The sequence below is a fragment of the Poecilia mexicana genome, unplaced genomic scaffold, assembly GCF_051168715.1.
Source record: "Poecilia mexicana isolate PSO_F unplaced genomic scaffold, ASM5116871v1 scaffold_15, whole genome shotgun sequence".
Classification (NCBI taxonomy): Eukaryota; Metazoa; Chordata; class Actinopteri; order Cyprinodontiformes; family Poeciliidae; genus Poecilia; species Poecilia mexicana.
In genome coordinates, this window is record NW_028263384.1 from 16,462,325 (window position 1) to 16,477,717 (window position 15,393).

General features: G+C 41.0%; 1 protein-coding gene across 1 annotated transcript; it reads right to left on the reverse strand.

Moving 5' to 3' along the window:
- Positions 1-216: 216 nt before the first annotated feature.
- pdzd7a (PDZ domain containing 7a) lies at positions 217-15,183 on the reverse strand. The gene is given in 16 exon segments (XM_014987538.2): positions 217-1,160; positions 1,163-1,310; positions 3,895-3,995; positions 4,894-5,553; positions 6,323-6,391; positions 6,545-6,636; positions 6,725-6,816; positions 7,334-7,494; positions 8,281-8,427; positions 9,444-9,971; positions 10,368-10,428; positions 11,503-11,650; positions 11,911-12,087; positions 13,127-13,301; positions 13,435-13,572; positions 14,681-15,183. Coding segments are annotated over 16 exon segments (2,916 nt in total). The 5' UTR covers positions 14,874-15,183; the 3' UTR covers positions 217-1,134.
- Positions 15,184-15,393: the final 210 nt, after the last annotated feature.

The following is a 15,393-nucleotide window of genomic DNA, read 5'->3' on the forward strand; positions in this document are numbered from 1 at the left end:
TTGAGGTTTTTCCAACCCTCTTAAATGTTATTTTGTGTTGGCACAAAAAAACAACAACTATATGTTGTTGAGAAATATGATCTAATATTACAGACTTCCTGTGCAGTCTTAATAGGTATCAGTGTTAGTAGTTCAAACATCACATATCTTACAGTACCCAAAGTGGTGCTTTATTTCTTTAATTCTGTAAAGGACGTGTTTAAAAAAAAATCTATGGTTTAAGGTCAGAGAAATATTGAAAATGTAGTTTTAAAAACTACTTCTGTATTTTGTAGCAACTCAAAAACATTGACACGCGAGTTACATCCTTACATTTCTACCACATCTGCGGTCATAAAGCCTTCACCTCAGAACCGCTTATGAGTAATACTTTATCAGTGTGTTTTCCTCCCACTGCTGCTCTTCCACTGAAATAAGGCACTATGCACAGCTCATCTTCCTGCTCTTATCTGAGCTCCCTTGCTGTGATTTAAACCATACCACCAAGTCCTGCTTTCCCCCTGCGATGTGATTTCCTTCTTCTTTACATGCCTGCATAAGCTTTGACCAAAGCGAGCTGTAATTAAGCCTCTAAAGTGGCGGATTGCTTCAGAGCACAAAAATTTCTGCCAAAACAGGAAAAAAAAAATGCATAAAAATACAGAGTAGAACATTTTTAATTGTCCCAGATATCCACTAAAATCAAACTCTCAGTTTTGACATAATACAGGACTTTAATCTGGATATGAATCTATAAGTCTCATAACACAAGCCGGGATAATCTCCGTCTGGCGTTTTTTTTTTTTTTTTTTGCTGCTGTGCTGAGGAGAGTAAAGTGCCAGACAGTGCTGAGGTCACGGATAGGCCTGTTGGAACAGTGGCACAGTCAACCAAGAGCATCAGCGTGAATCAAATAATCTCATCATAAACCATACTTTATAAAAAAAAAAAAAAACATCTATAGCGAATGCATTTAGTAAAATGTTACAAAAGTCACACATGTTGGACTTCGTCTCACATGTCGATGTGGCAAAAAAAAGGGTTTCTAACAAACTTTACTACAATCTGCTCGATTCACTTTGTTTCCGTCAGGAGTTGCAGGTTTCGCTGTCTTTTATGCTTCGGCAGCAGTCTGCTGGCGAGGCGCGCAGCGTCTTACTCAGCAGGTCTCACAGCTCCGGGGGGAGCAGGGGGACCTTCGGGACCTTGACCACGAAAACCATCGGGTCTTTGGCCTTGTTGCTGAAGGCACGGCGGATGACGTCCACAGCGTGCTGATGAGTCACTCCCTGCAGACTCTCGCCGTCGACGGACATCAGCTCGTACCCTGCCTGTAAATGCACAACCATGATATTTTAAGAGCGTTTAAAGAAGTCTCTTTTGATTTTTTTTCTCCTAACTCTATAGAAGTCTGTATTCTCCCAAAAAAAAAAAAAAAAAAAAAAAAAACTTCAGACAAAATAATTAATGGCAAAGAAACTCTAGGGACTCTCTTTATGTCGAAATGTTCACACCATGACTGAATGTATATTTTAAAGTTTCCCCTTCAGCACAAGGTCAGTGAAAGAAAACAACAATCCCCAAACACCTGCACATGAAAACACGATTAGAGAGCATTTGTAGTTTTCTGCAGGATGTGAGGAGACGGCTGCAAATCTTCTGAGCCCTGAGCAGAGGAACTTCCTCTGATGTCAACGGTGTTTGCTGAGGATGCACCTGCCTCGCGCCCACTGCCTCGGCGAAGGCTAGCGACGGCGTTACACAAAAGCACACGAGGACAAAGGCTATTGTTACGAGCAATCAGTTCTGTTTTCTCTTTCCCTTTTCGATTTATTAGAAGCCTATCTAATCGCATCAACTCTGTATATGTATCTAAGGTTTATGTAAGCTATTACATCTGTCCTGCCCTAATTTGATCCCTGCCACAAACCACAGTCTGTGATGTTCACTAGCTCTCCATGAAAAGATTTAGCTAAATTTAACCAATAGAGCTTAAAAATCCTTTCTCCAGTTTTTTTTCAAACTATTTTTTTTTATCTGAATTACACTGATCACATTTTAATCTTCCCCATCCTCTTTAGAGCTGGATGAGATCTCCTCTTTTAACAGACAGAGGACAACACATACCATAGCTTGCCAAAAATGCTGCATGTTTTCCCTGAAATGGCTCTTTAGATTCTCCACTGTGGCTCTTAAAAGCTGTTAGAGTTGAGCAATGTTTTTAATGAAAAGAAAAAAAGCTTTCACTGTTTTTCCAAAGACACTTCTATGTAACATATGCATCACATGTCCACACAAAATGACACTAATACTGTAAGGAATATTCTGCTTGTGTGTGTGTGTGTGTGTGTGTGTGTTTTTTTTTTTTTTTTTTTTAAGTAATTTTCAAAAATAAAAAGAATGTCCGGAAATGTATCAAACCTAAACACAAAACTTTTTTTTTCTCATGTGATGTAAAAATCTAAACAGATATCCTATGATGGTTGTGAAAAAAAGTTAGTTCGTTTTGAAGAAACGCGTTTTTTGCAGCACAGCTGATGTAAGATTAGGATGCAGCTGTTCGGCCATGGAAAGCCTTTCCGTTAACATTTCCACACATTCTTTTGGACCTAATGTGAAGGTTTGGATGTCTGTGCATGTTGCTGTCATTCCCATTTTATATAACAGTTGTCTGTGGAACATTTAGTTAGGAGTTGGGATTATATTTAGGCGCCCTGCTAGACTTTACTGAGCTCCTGAAAGTGACCCATTGGTCTGCGTACATATCAACTGGTCACAGGACTAATTGAAATACCTAAATGTGTTGATTTATATGGCTGAATGATTACTTTTGGAAATGTAGTGTGTGCTGGCTCAATCACACGAAGCAACATTACACGTGCTAACCCTGTACTACACAAGTGTTACTTCCTTTTCCAGAGAGGAAGGAGGCAGGATTGAACCATGTGGCTAATAATAGAACTAGTTGACTTGCCAAGCTGTGAGGTGTGAGGTGGAAAAAACAGATAATATGGAGCATGGAGACTTTTATCTCTGTCAGGACCAAGTAGCCAACAAGCTGTCTGTTTTTAGTGATGGCTAATAAAAAAAAGGGGGATGGCAGTCACTGGAACATTCTGTTGGTTAACAAGCTTGTGAATAATATTACGCAAAAGTTTTTGGCATACTTTGGGCTTCTTTAAATCCATATTAAGCTGGTTGACTGTTTTGGTGAATAAAATTTAAACTATATTTCTTATAAGCAGTCATATTTAAATTAAGGTTTACAGCCACTTCCAGCTTTTAGCACAGCAGACATTTCAAGAATGGAAAGGTTTCGCTCTTGCTATGGATTCACGTTCATGCTCTCATATAAAGAGGCAGCACTATAAACATTCCTTTATAGTTTTTGTTATAGGAAACGCCTTCCCATGCTCCAACTCTCTCATGTTTAGTTTCTTCACGTGCATGCTAAGTGACCTTTAGTGAAAGACTTGGTGTATCAGGTGGTTAAAGGGAGTCTGACCAAGATCATCAGCCACTATTAAGCAACTGTGCAGGCAATATATTACCAATACATTAGCAGAGCAGCAACCATGTTCCTCATTAATAATAGAGACGATGCGCTACCTGAGATGGCTCTCCACTCATCTTCTCCTCACTGCACACTTTTAACATCAGCTAATACCTCCTTCAGCTCGAAGCCACAGAGCAGAGATCTGATAACACGCTTGAGTCATGATGGACGACTGACGTGTTAAAAATGGGGTTAATATCTGTGTAATATCTGGTGAGAAGGTGGAAAATATGTTAACTACTTTGCAAATGTTTCTTCGGGTCTGCGTCAAGAGGGATGAAAATCTAGCTTTTGAAGTCAGAGCAAGGAATACAATTAAAATAAAATATTGGTAAAATAATATGCTGGTAGATGCCCACCTTCAGAGCCTCATTTGTAGATGCAGCTCCTCCTGGAAATATTTTCTCAATCTTTATTACAGGCTGGATCTTAGACTCAATACCCCCAGAGATGCTAATGCCTGTAGAAATACACACATAAATTAATTTTTTTTAAAAGTAGGGTAATAGCAGACTTTTTGTAAATTGGTGAATGTGACCTTTGGCTCTGACACGCAACCGTCCATCAATGGACGGGACCAGATAAGATTTAAAACACCAGATTCATTTCCATAGCTGTGTCCCAGCTTTCTTTATTTCTGTCGCAAAACAGCTTAATTTTTTTCAATATCTTTGATGAACCCTTGAGATAAATATTTGAATGCTATGGTGTTAAATTCAATTTATTTGCAGTTTTCCTTTAGGAATATTTCACATTGCACCCATTAAATTCTCTTCTTGATCATGACCGATTAAAACTCCTGATCAGATCCAACTCTGAGTGACCTCCTGGAGAAACATTTTATTTATTAGAGTTACATAATCACATCTACGCGCAGCAGACTACGAGTAGATTATAGAAAGTTATACTTTGGATATAAAACGTCGCACGGCAGACAGTAACTTTTTGTACCCAAAAAGACAATGTGAACCACATGAGCACAAGACAAAAGGCAAAAATAACCAGCAGCTCTTTTAGAGTCATTCTCCTTTTGTTTGTTTGTGTGTTTTATTTCTGATTTTGTAGGTTTCATCTTTTCTGTGCTCCCTTGTTGACTTATTTCTTCATCACTTTCGGTTGTCATTGTGCTTCTGTGGTTCTTTTGCACTTTTTTGCTTCAGTAATACTGTTTCTTCATCTTCTTAAAGAGGTTTTTTTTTCTTATCAGGTAACCATGAGGCCTTTTCTCACCATAATTGCTTTTAAGTTTTGCCTTCTTCTTCCCAGCCACATGAACCAAGCTTATCCAAGTTAAATGTCTTCTTCAGATACCGGCACTGCAATTGTCTTCACATGAATCTATTATAAGGTGTTCTTACCTAGCGATTGCTTGGCCTTGGAGATGGTCAGTGTGGTGATTTCATACTCCTCAGCTGGTAGAGTTCCTCTTCTTTTTTGACCATTTTGAAAGTGTCCGTTTACCTGCGGGCCACTCCCTCGGCCCGAGGAGGGGCTTCTCTCTCTCTGGGGATCAAACACATCAGCTAGAGGGGTTCTCTCTCTCCGCTGTGAGGGAACCCGCACACTGACCTCAGTGTAGCCGTCCTGCCTGCTCTGCCTGCCGTATATGCTGTCAGGACTCCCCTCCCTCCTCCCTCTGCCATGGCTGCTCCGCACAGGTGATCTCCCACGCTCAGGAGCAGCGTCTCCACGGTCTGACACAGACAGCAAGGACGCCTGGTCGTACCTCGGCGTCCCGTTCTCTCTCCTGTTCGGGGAGCGGTGAGGTTGACGTCCGGGCTGGGTGTTGTGAGGAGACCCAGAGAGGAGGAAACTATGACTGGGGCTCGGGGTGCGTGAGCGTGCGGCGGAAGACGCATAGTTATCGACGGGCACATCCAGCAGAGGGGTGAAGGCACGGGAGGGTGGCAGGTGACCTGTTTGTTGGCTGGCCAGACGGAGTCTCTCAAAGTCCTCGATCAGCTGACGCTCCTGGTGTGTGTCGTGAACTGGCTGGAGGTGAAATCCACCTCTGTAGTCTGGGAAAGCAGAATCACAGGAAAAACGGTTCTCCGTCTGCTCCGTTTCTCCTAAAAACTTTGAAGTATGCATAAAAGTTTTAGATATTTGCCACAAAAAGGAAATATGTTCATCAAGAATGGCTACTACCCAGTCTGTCTCACTTTGGGAGTGCATCAGAATTATATTTTTGACCCTCACCTGTTTCAGGTGTATTTGCTACCACTAGGGTCAATATTGAGAAAACTATGTCCTTCCATTGTTTCAGAAAAAATGCATTGATCTACTTATGCGTAGATTATTCAATTGGTTTACATCGATTACAAACGTCACATTTTGTGTTTTCATGTTTACTCGTCTTTTACTCATAACTCTCATGCTGGAGCCAAGTTTCCTTTCAATCAGCCAGATACAAGGAATACAATCACTCTTTTTTTTTCCACTAAAGACTAATTTGCACAGTTTGATTTGTAGATGTATCTGTTTTAGAAATGCAAAATGAAGTTGAATCAACACCATTTTTTTTGATAGATGAGGTCCAGTAGGAGCATAACTGTATGCACAGTTGTTTTCTGTTTGATTGTAAAACACCATTCATATTTAGCGAAATATGACCTTTTCATGTAGCTTTTTCCAGTTTTATACAATAAATATGAAATAATCTGGAGAAAGAAAAAAACATGTCTTTAAAGTATGTGCCATATTCATGAAGAATGAAAGATTATCAGTCAAAAGTCAGAAAGAGAAAGACTACAAACAAAGAGGACAAGAGTGAAATAGCTCACACACCTGGGATTGGGGTGATGAGGTGACGCCGAGGAGTTCCACTGCGAGGCGACCGAAGAGCCGGCGAGCGTACTGGAATAAATAAGCAAAGAATTATTCATATTTCCTAGCTATATCATAGAAGTTTTCTACATTGAGAGTTTTCTTTCACCTGCAAAAGCAGCACACTATATTTAGGAAGTGACTGCAATAAAACTGAGAGGTTTTTAGATCATTCTTGCTTACTAGAGCGACTCTTGAGGATGTCATACGCTTCCAGCTCAAACGGCATCACCAGGCTGTCAAAACGACCCAACTCAGTCGTGGGTATCAGCATTCTGCAGAAGACAGTATCACAGCCTGTCAGCCAATATTGTTTTTGCACAGAGTCTGATGCACCGGGGATGAGAGAGGGTGGCAGCTTACCTTATTTCTCTGAGCAAAAGCAGCTTCTCTGGCCGATCCAAGATTGCCAGCAGGGGGCGCACCAAATCCTCAATCACATTGTCAGACAAAAACTGCAAGAAAGAGAACAAAAAAGGGGAAAAAAAGCAAAGGACAATAATTGATTTAACTCAAAAAGATTCCAGAAAATGACAAAGATTTAAAACATATTGTAGGAGACACTCAGCAAATTTAGGTAGATTTTGTCTCAAAATTTTTTACAGCAACAATGGGCCAAGTAAGCAAAGAAAAAACACAACCAAGTTGTGGTTGCTGTTTTGTTTTATTTTCTTCATCTCATCCAGGAGTGCCCTTACAGTCCACACCGCGTAGTTTTGGGTCTTTTATCGGTTTGTTAAGAGGTATGTCACTGTCACAGATGCTTATTCGACGGTAATTCAACAGGCCAAATCCATCTTTTGTTCCAGCTGCTGCCAGACACGTCTGTCGCTGAAGAACAACCTCAGACACAGGGACTAACACCACACACTCCAGCTCACAAAGGGAACAGCTGATGTTACAGGTAAATCTCTAAGAGCCAAAAACACACAAAAGAGGTTGTTAATGGGTAATTCTAGCCGAGCAGCTCACCCGCCGACAATGTCTCATCACTGCGGCAACCTCGTCTGGACCGAGCAATTTCTTTGACATGTCTTCCACATGCTGCAGCGTCTCATGATGGGGCAGCGGGCTGCCGGCGCGGGATTCCCTCGGGGAAGTAAAGAGCTGGAATGGACGACTTCGCTCTTTTTCTAGGGATGGAGTTTAATGGTCAAGGTTTTTTTTTTTTTATTTTGTCCCAAGTAGGAAATAAGGTGCCACACATCAAAGATCACCAATTCACAAAACACCACCCTGCTGCCATTTACACAGATGCATCCCAGTAAATTGGAACGTCTTCCCCAATGAGGCCCATCTCACCTCTTAAATGTAACTTCTGAAAACAACAAACTTTAAGTAGTTATTGAATATATTTTACATTAACCTTACATTTCTCTAAGTGTTTTATTGGCCTGGTGTAATGTTATAATCTCTAAGAAATTATATGTGTTTTCATAAGCTGTGAGCAGAAAATGATCAAAATTAACAGATATGCAGGCTTAAAGACGTGCCTGTGTGTAATTAATCTCTGTGTGTTTCAATGAGTTGAGTTACTGAAATAAATTACTTTTCTAATAATATTCAAATTTACTGATTTGCCCCAGTAAAGATACACATGCTGAGCTGAAATCTTATTGGTTACTTAATCGGGCTAACAAAAAAAAAAAAAAAAAAAAAAAAACGCAACAATAGTGTATCAAGCAAAATGTGAACATCTGCAGACAGCATTAAAAATCAAGCAGTGTCATTCAAAGACTCAGGGGGAAAAAAGCTAGAGCAACTTGTCATGTACCTATAATTGGCTCAAAACTCTTACTTTATCACATGTTTAGTTCTCAAGATTAAGAAAAAAATTGAAAACTGTCCTTGAAAATGTTGCTCTTTTTCCCACAATGAAAACCTGAGACGAATGAATGAGGCTGTGACATCATGCTCACCGTTAGGATGATGAGACGGAGACCTCGAGCGACTCTTGTCTTTATGGTCTTTCTTGAAGAAAAGGTTGACGAAGGTTTTGGAGCGCTGCAGGTTTGTTTTACCGTCTGCTGAGTCTTTCTGCTTCTGTTGCCCTTTTTTCTTCTTCTCTAGATGTGAAAGAGGGATAAAAGTGTTTTTGTTTTTTAAGTAAAATCACTTATATAAGAGCTGATCTGTTCCATTCTGCAACAATGGCTCTCATCTCATTTATAGGTATTAACTCCAACTTTAAGGTATTCTGCTTGCTGTATTGTGAATATTTTTACTAGCCTTTGTGCAGATTCATTACGTTTATGTTTATTGCAGTCAGCTTCTCTGTTCAGTGCGGTAAATCTGCCTCTGTGATCAGGAACACAGTTGTACTGATAAATTGCAGCAACACCAACTTGAATTTATTATTCCATAAAATGTTCCTTGGTGCATAACAAGCATCTCGTTTCTTCCAGCATCCAGCAGCTCCTGGAGGGACAGGTGGGTTGGATGAATTAAAAGGGATAGGCTAATAACTCAAATAAGCCTGCAAAGCTTGTATGGGCATTTCGCCATAGCGTTGTTCTTGTTCAAAGGTGCAGAGAGCGAGTACAGCGGCCAGTGATTAATTTGAGCCTGGATAACCTACGGGCTCCTGGACAAATTCTGCCTGGAGCGTAAATCAGTCACATTAATCACACTTTGCTCCTGAAATGAAAGCGGGACTCAAGATGTTGGAGGGGATCTTAATCATCAGTCATAGAACCTGGATTTCACCTGATCAGATGTGTCATCAGTCTAAACAGGCTGGTTCTACCATTACAATTAAGACATATTTCAGAGAATAACTTTAAGTTATTGTTGTGTTAATTTTCAGTAGTGCTGTGGCCCATAAGTCAGCTCACTGTCCTGCATATGAAAAATTATTCACTTGTTTGTATCTTGTTCTTTTTCTCTGTGCATCTTCCCATTGCTCCCCAAGCTGTTGCCAGTAAGACAATCTGTCAAACTGTAGAAAAAAGCTGAAACATTTCCATGCTCTCGTGTATTGTGTGTTTAGTTTCAGTGGATTGTTAAATATTCACCAAAAACTCTGGAGAACCCCATAAAGATCTAAAAGTCCAGTTTTCCTCTGGAAGTGTGCTGGTCTCACCTGACACGGTGATGTGGCTCTGTGAACGTCGGATTGGCTTTCGTGGTTTGCTCAGGGCCATCAGGGCTTCTGTTTTAGGCGACTGTTTTTCAGCGTCCCTCTCCCCGGCCGACGGTGTCCTCACTCGGCCCCGTCCCAACTCTTTGGCCCCTCCCATGTCCCTCGGACCCTCGCCTTTCCCACGTATGACCGTGTCCTTCAGGAGCATAGTTTCCCCTACGGTCCGACTGGTTTCTGTGCCGACCAGCCGGTCAGGGTCCATCCTGTTAGGAGGAGAGTGGTCCATGAAGTCCGAGGCTGGGGGGTCAGTCTGTATGGCGGTGTCTGTTGTCCGCTCTGCGCCGCGTTGACGTCGGGACCAATCCTCTGTGCAGATGGCCACGTCCACCATCTCTGAGCGAAAAACCGGAGGGAAAAGGACCTGAGAGAGACCGCTGAGGGAGCTGACAGGCGTGCTGGAGGACAGCGAGGACACAGAGGAGTTGGAGTCTGAACCCTGAGAGAACAGTGCGGGGCCGCCGTTGGCTACTGTGGAAAACAATCCATAATTACAAGGATCCCAGATTAGCGCATTGAAGGTTGGAGTATCTCAGTTGTTTGTTCTCATCAATTGATCTTTCACGTAAAAAAAAAATAATAATTCAAGGTGAATGATTAATTTTGCAAGGCAGCAGAATCCAAGAGGGCGCTTCACAAACAAACGTGGGAAAAAAAAAAAAATGAAGTATCTTATCAAATATTCATGATATTGTTCAGGCCAGGCCACACTCTGGACATAAACATTGAAGTCAGTATTTTTTTTCCCAAAAACAACCTAGAGTCATACTCAGTAAATTAGAATATGTGTCCCAATGAGGCTCATTTGTCAGAATAAAAGTACCTTTCGAACTTTAAAAAAAGACTCATCTTGGAAAATCCACTCACATTTATCAAGCCAGCCATACTCTGCCACCATCTCCTTGTATGCAGGGTATCTCCCAACTTCCTGTGAAAGATATTTTACATAAATAAGCAAAAATTGTTAGAAATCTCAGTGCCTCTGAAGTGTACTGTTCTTGATGACACACACTAGAAACCCAAAGTTTTTGGATTAGCCAAGATGTAGTTGTTTTAATTTTTTTCAGTATTTTTATTTTTTTTGTATCAAAATGTCCGTTTCTGTTTGAAAAATCACCTGTTTTGTCTCCACAATGCACAGGGAAAAGTCAAAACAGTCACGGCGTATCTCCATATGAGCCCTCCATGCCCAGGTGTGAAACAGTTTAATATTTAAACTTAATCCTCTCCTATGCCTGCCTCTGATCTACAGCTCCAATAAAAGATAATAGGAAGCCATAAAATTAGGTTTTCTGTTGATTATAACCTGATCCCAGGCGGCCTCTGAATAATGAAAGTCGTCCCTGGATGTTTTTCACACATGCAACCTGAGATCAGGGCAGTAAAATGAGCTAAGAGGACGCGCATATGCATGTCGGCGCGCGCTGCGCGACACATGCACATGATTCCGTCATCCAAAAATGACAGGTTAAGTGGTGTGGCCTTACACACGGGCACACACAAAACCAGACACTTATGGGGAACCATAAGGCTGCGGGCCAGCCGTCTGCTCTGCTGAGGAGGCTCAACGAGAGGCGACTGCGTTTTACTGCTAATATTTAGCACGTGTTTGCACTCAAACACTCAAAGGCTCAGTCAGCTGTTACTTTTTAACAAGAATTATTTATATAAAATAGCACATACTGTAGGAATGTGGTGGTAAAAAAAAAAAAAAAAAACTAAAATCACACTTTAACAACGTTTCTGGATATTTTAGGGTTGAAACAGCTGCTGCGTTTGGACACGCGGACTTCCTGACAGCTGTGTTGAGATGTTGCTTTAATATTTTCAATATATTTATTCACTGAGTCATTACTTTGTTGTTTAGTTAGCAGTTATAACTTTGGCAACACTAAGAAGTCTAAAACAGAAACAATTTAGTCTGTCTTGGTGTCAGAGAGCGAGGGAAAAGCAGTTCTGAAGTGTCAACATGAATATAATAATGTGGACGCTTTTGTCTCACCCTGATGGTCAACATGACGTGAGTGTGGCTCTTCAGGACCTCCACTGCATTGCTGTGGGTGATGTCCTCAAAGCTCACCCCATTTGCTGCAAGGATTTGATCTCCCATTTTGATGCCGTGCTGTTCTGCAAGCCCACCTGGGTCCAATCTGGAGAAAGAACGCATAAATGTAAAAGCTAAGAAATATACGAATAAGCAAACTGTAGCACTTACACTGAGGATAAATTATTAATTAAGTGTAAATTGAGACAGTTGTGTGCGTTTTTTTTTTTTTTTTGCAAGTGGGTCATGGTTGGTTTGATGCAATACCAAAAGCAATCTAAAAAATAATCCAGCAATTCAGAATATGTCAGCGAATTACGTCCAGCTGTAAAGATATGATTAATTTTTGGTTTTTGAAGTTCATACTTTGAGACATAAATGCCAAGTCCAAACTCTTTGCCGCCTCTGATGTTGAAGCCCAGACAGTAGTCGTCTGATGTGGTGAAGAGGTGGACGATCCGGCGGAGAGCGCCGTCTGAGCTGGCCTCTGACGGCGTGCGACCGTTCTCCTCCACCACCATCCTTCTGTGGATTAGATCCACCCTACGCACACATACGCAAAAGACGTGCACCGCTTTGCTCTCGATGCACCAAACTCACGTCCGTCAGTATCAGTTAATCAAAAAGCCATAAAGGTCACAGCAGTAATCCATCCACTGCTGCCACATGAAACCCAGATACAGTGTATCCCAAAAGAGAGATAACCAGTGTAAGCTCCAGACAAGTGATAAGCTTCACATAAAAGACCCACACAAAAGCTCAAACGTGCTATTACCAAGGGAGACGGCTGAAGGGACTCACAAAACTATTCATACATCTTGAACTTTTTTCTCATTTAGCGCATTAAGACAAACAGAAAGTAGAGCATAACTGAAGAACATGTAACATTTTTTTGTAAAGTTTTGCAAAGTAAAAATCTACATGGTAGGATCTGCAACTGCATAATATTTTTGGTGAAACATCCAGCTTGGTCTCATCTGAACGGAGCACCTTGTTCGCTCTGTTTGCTGCGTCTGCATTGCTATGAGTTAACATTGAAGTGAGCTTTTTTATGTCTTTCTTACGTCAAAAAACGTCACTCTACGCTTCTGTGAAGGTCAGATTTGTAATAGGCACTAATAGTCCTGTAAAGAAATTCTCCCATAAGCTGTAGATCTCTTCAGCTTCTCCAGATTTTTGAGGCGTTCACAGAACAGATGTATTTAAACTGAGATTGAATCAGTCACAGACGCTCTCTCTGTACAAATTAGGAGGCTTCTGAAGCCATTTGTTTTCAGTAAGTATTATAATATAGAGGGGAGAATACACAAGTAAGGTGTACTTTTCAGATTTTTGTTTGACAAAGTTCTTTTTTCCCCACCAGCTAACAGGCCTGCGCTACTTCCTACTGCTTTATTCAAAATCCCAGTAAATATACAGAAGTCTGTGGTTTTCAGGTGACAAAAAAATAAAAAATAAATAAAAAAATCAAAGTACAGCATACGGACGCTTTTGAAAGAGCGCATTACAAAAATAAACTCGCAAATATGGTATTTAACGACAAGCCTTCGTGTTACGGTGTAGTGTAGCTCGGTGGTCTAACCATGTGGTCTTCTCCTTGGAGTAGCGGATGCCGGGGATCTTTCCTACACGCCTCACCACCATCCTCAGCCTGTTGTTTCCTGTCAGGACCTTCACAGCGCTGCTCATGGTGATGCTCTCCAGGCTGACTCCGTTCACCTCCATCAGCTTATCCCCCACGGTGAGCCCAGCCTGTGCTGCAGACACGTATAAAACTCAGCATGATAAACAAGAGTAAATGTCACATGTAAACAAAACACCTCAACTTGATGTAAATACAAAGGAAGAAAAAAAAACAAAAAAAGAAAAACAGACACATTAAATCCATACCTGCTGTGCTGTCATCCTCCACCTTACTGACAAATATACCGAGGCCATGTTCGGATCCCCCACGGACACTAAAGCCAAGACGCCCGTCTGGGCTCTTATTGACTGTCACTGTATGAATATCTTCACTGTCGTCTCCTCCTGCAAACAACGTCAGCACGAATCTGACGTATGTGAGTTTTCACAGTCAGACCGCCAACTATTGTTAAAACCCTACACAGGTAAAGTTAAAAATAAGATAAAGAGTATAATGAGATCTTGGCGTAGCAGGACAGTACGGTGCATCTTGGAATCGATCTCAGCTGAACAGTGAAAAACTGGGATCTGAAACCTGATTTCTGTGTCAGTTGTAAGAAAAGGGAAAATTAGCCTAACTGTGGCACTGAATGTTACTAACAAACAATAAAAACAACTTTTATTTAAAAATTAATCACTTTTCCCAGAAAAATTCAATAACACAAGTATGTTTTCCTGTCTAAATAATGGTTCATGACCACTATGCCCCGTTATTTCATTGTTTTGTGTGACTGAGAAGTAAGAAAACATATTTCCTATCATTTACAGTCATAAAAGTTTGGGAAAGCAAGTAAAATGTAATCTATATGTACCAGAAATAAGAATATAATAGGTAAAACTGTAAGCACTAACTATTATTTGACAACCTCTTTTTTAAAAAAAAAAAATAAAAAAAGTGCAGCAACTATCTATTCATTGTTGATGCTTAAAACTTATATGTGACTGTGGATATTTTAAATTGATGTATTTACCAAAACCGTTTTTATTCTTAAAGAGTAAAAAAAAAAAAAAGGCTGTACATTTATTAGATATGCATCGATCAGGCTTTTTCTTAGATGATACAATTTTTTGGTTTTCTTTAAACCTTCTGCCTGTTAATCTCGATTTAGATGTTCAATTTCAAACCCATTTGTTTTCTTTCTAAGACGTGAAAAAAACGGCGCTGCACTTTCTTTGAAGCGGATTGTATTTTAGGCTAAATTTAACAGAAGAATTACAAGATTGTCCCAATTATTATTTTTTTAATCAAAGCATGTCTTTATCTGATTCTAATTCTAGAACACAAATTATGGGACTTCTTAATTCTAATGCATTTGATGAGTAACTTCAACTCTGTCATCTTTAGTACTGAGTTACTCTGACTTCAACTATTCTAAATCAGACATGACTAATCCATAGGCTTCCAGCCCCACAAATAATGCTATAGTAATCAGTTACCAAGTTTAGAGCTCACCATCCACAGGTGCATTGATGAGAATGACCCTGCCCATAGGAGAGGAGGACCTGCGTCTGTGGCGCTGCTGTTTCTTCAGCATGTAGCGCATGGTGCTTTGGGATCCCCCACCTTGGCCTCCATTGCTGAAGTGGGGGTGCCCACCTCCATTTGTCATCTCGCTCCAGGCAGGATGGTGAAATGAGCCAGCCATCGGGTAGGCCTGGAAAAACTTTTCTCCGTCATCCAGGCACCGGAATATCTCGTTTCGCCTGTCGGGAGGAGGAGGTGCAGCCTCGGGCTTGTGGGGGAAAAGGTGGAGAGGGGCAGCAGCGGTGGTGGAAAAGTGGAATGGCTTCCAACCACAGATCCAAACTCCTCAACTGAACTCTGAAAGTGGCTGCGGCTGAAGTTGGCAACTTCTACCAGACTCCAAGTATGAGTTAGAAAAAGTGGAAAACAAGCAAATACTCAGAAACGAACGAAAGCCTGACAAATACATAACCTTCCATCCTACAAGTTGAAAATGGCGGGGGGAAAATAGTCACTCAAAATAAACTGCAAACTCCAGGAAGGGATCCAAATGTTTCCAGGAAAATAGAATAAAAAATTCTGTAAACCTCTTCTGATACCATCTTATTTCTGATTCTAGAGCCTGTTAGCCAGAGAAGCAGCGCCAGTCTGTAGAGAAGTCGGCTGTGCCCAGCAATTCCTGGTCATGTTTAATTAAATGG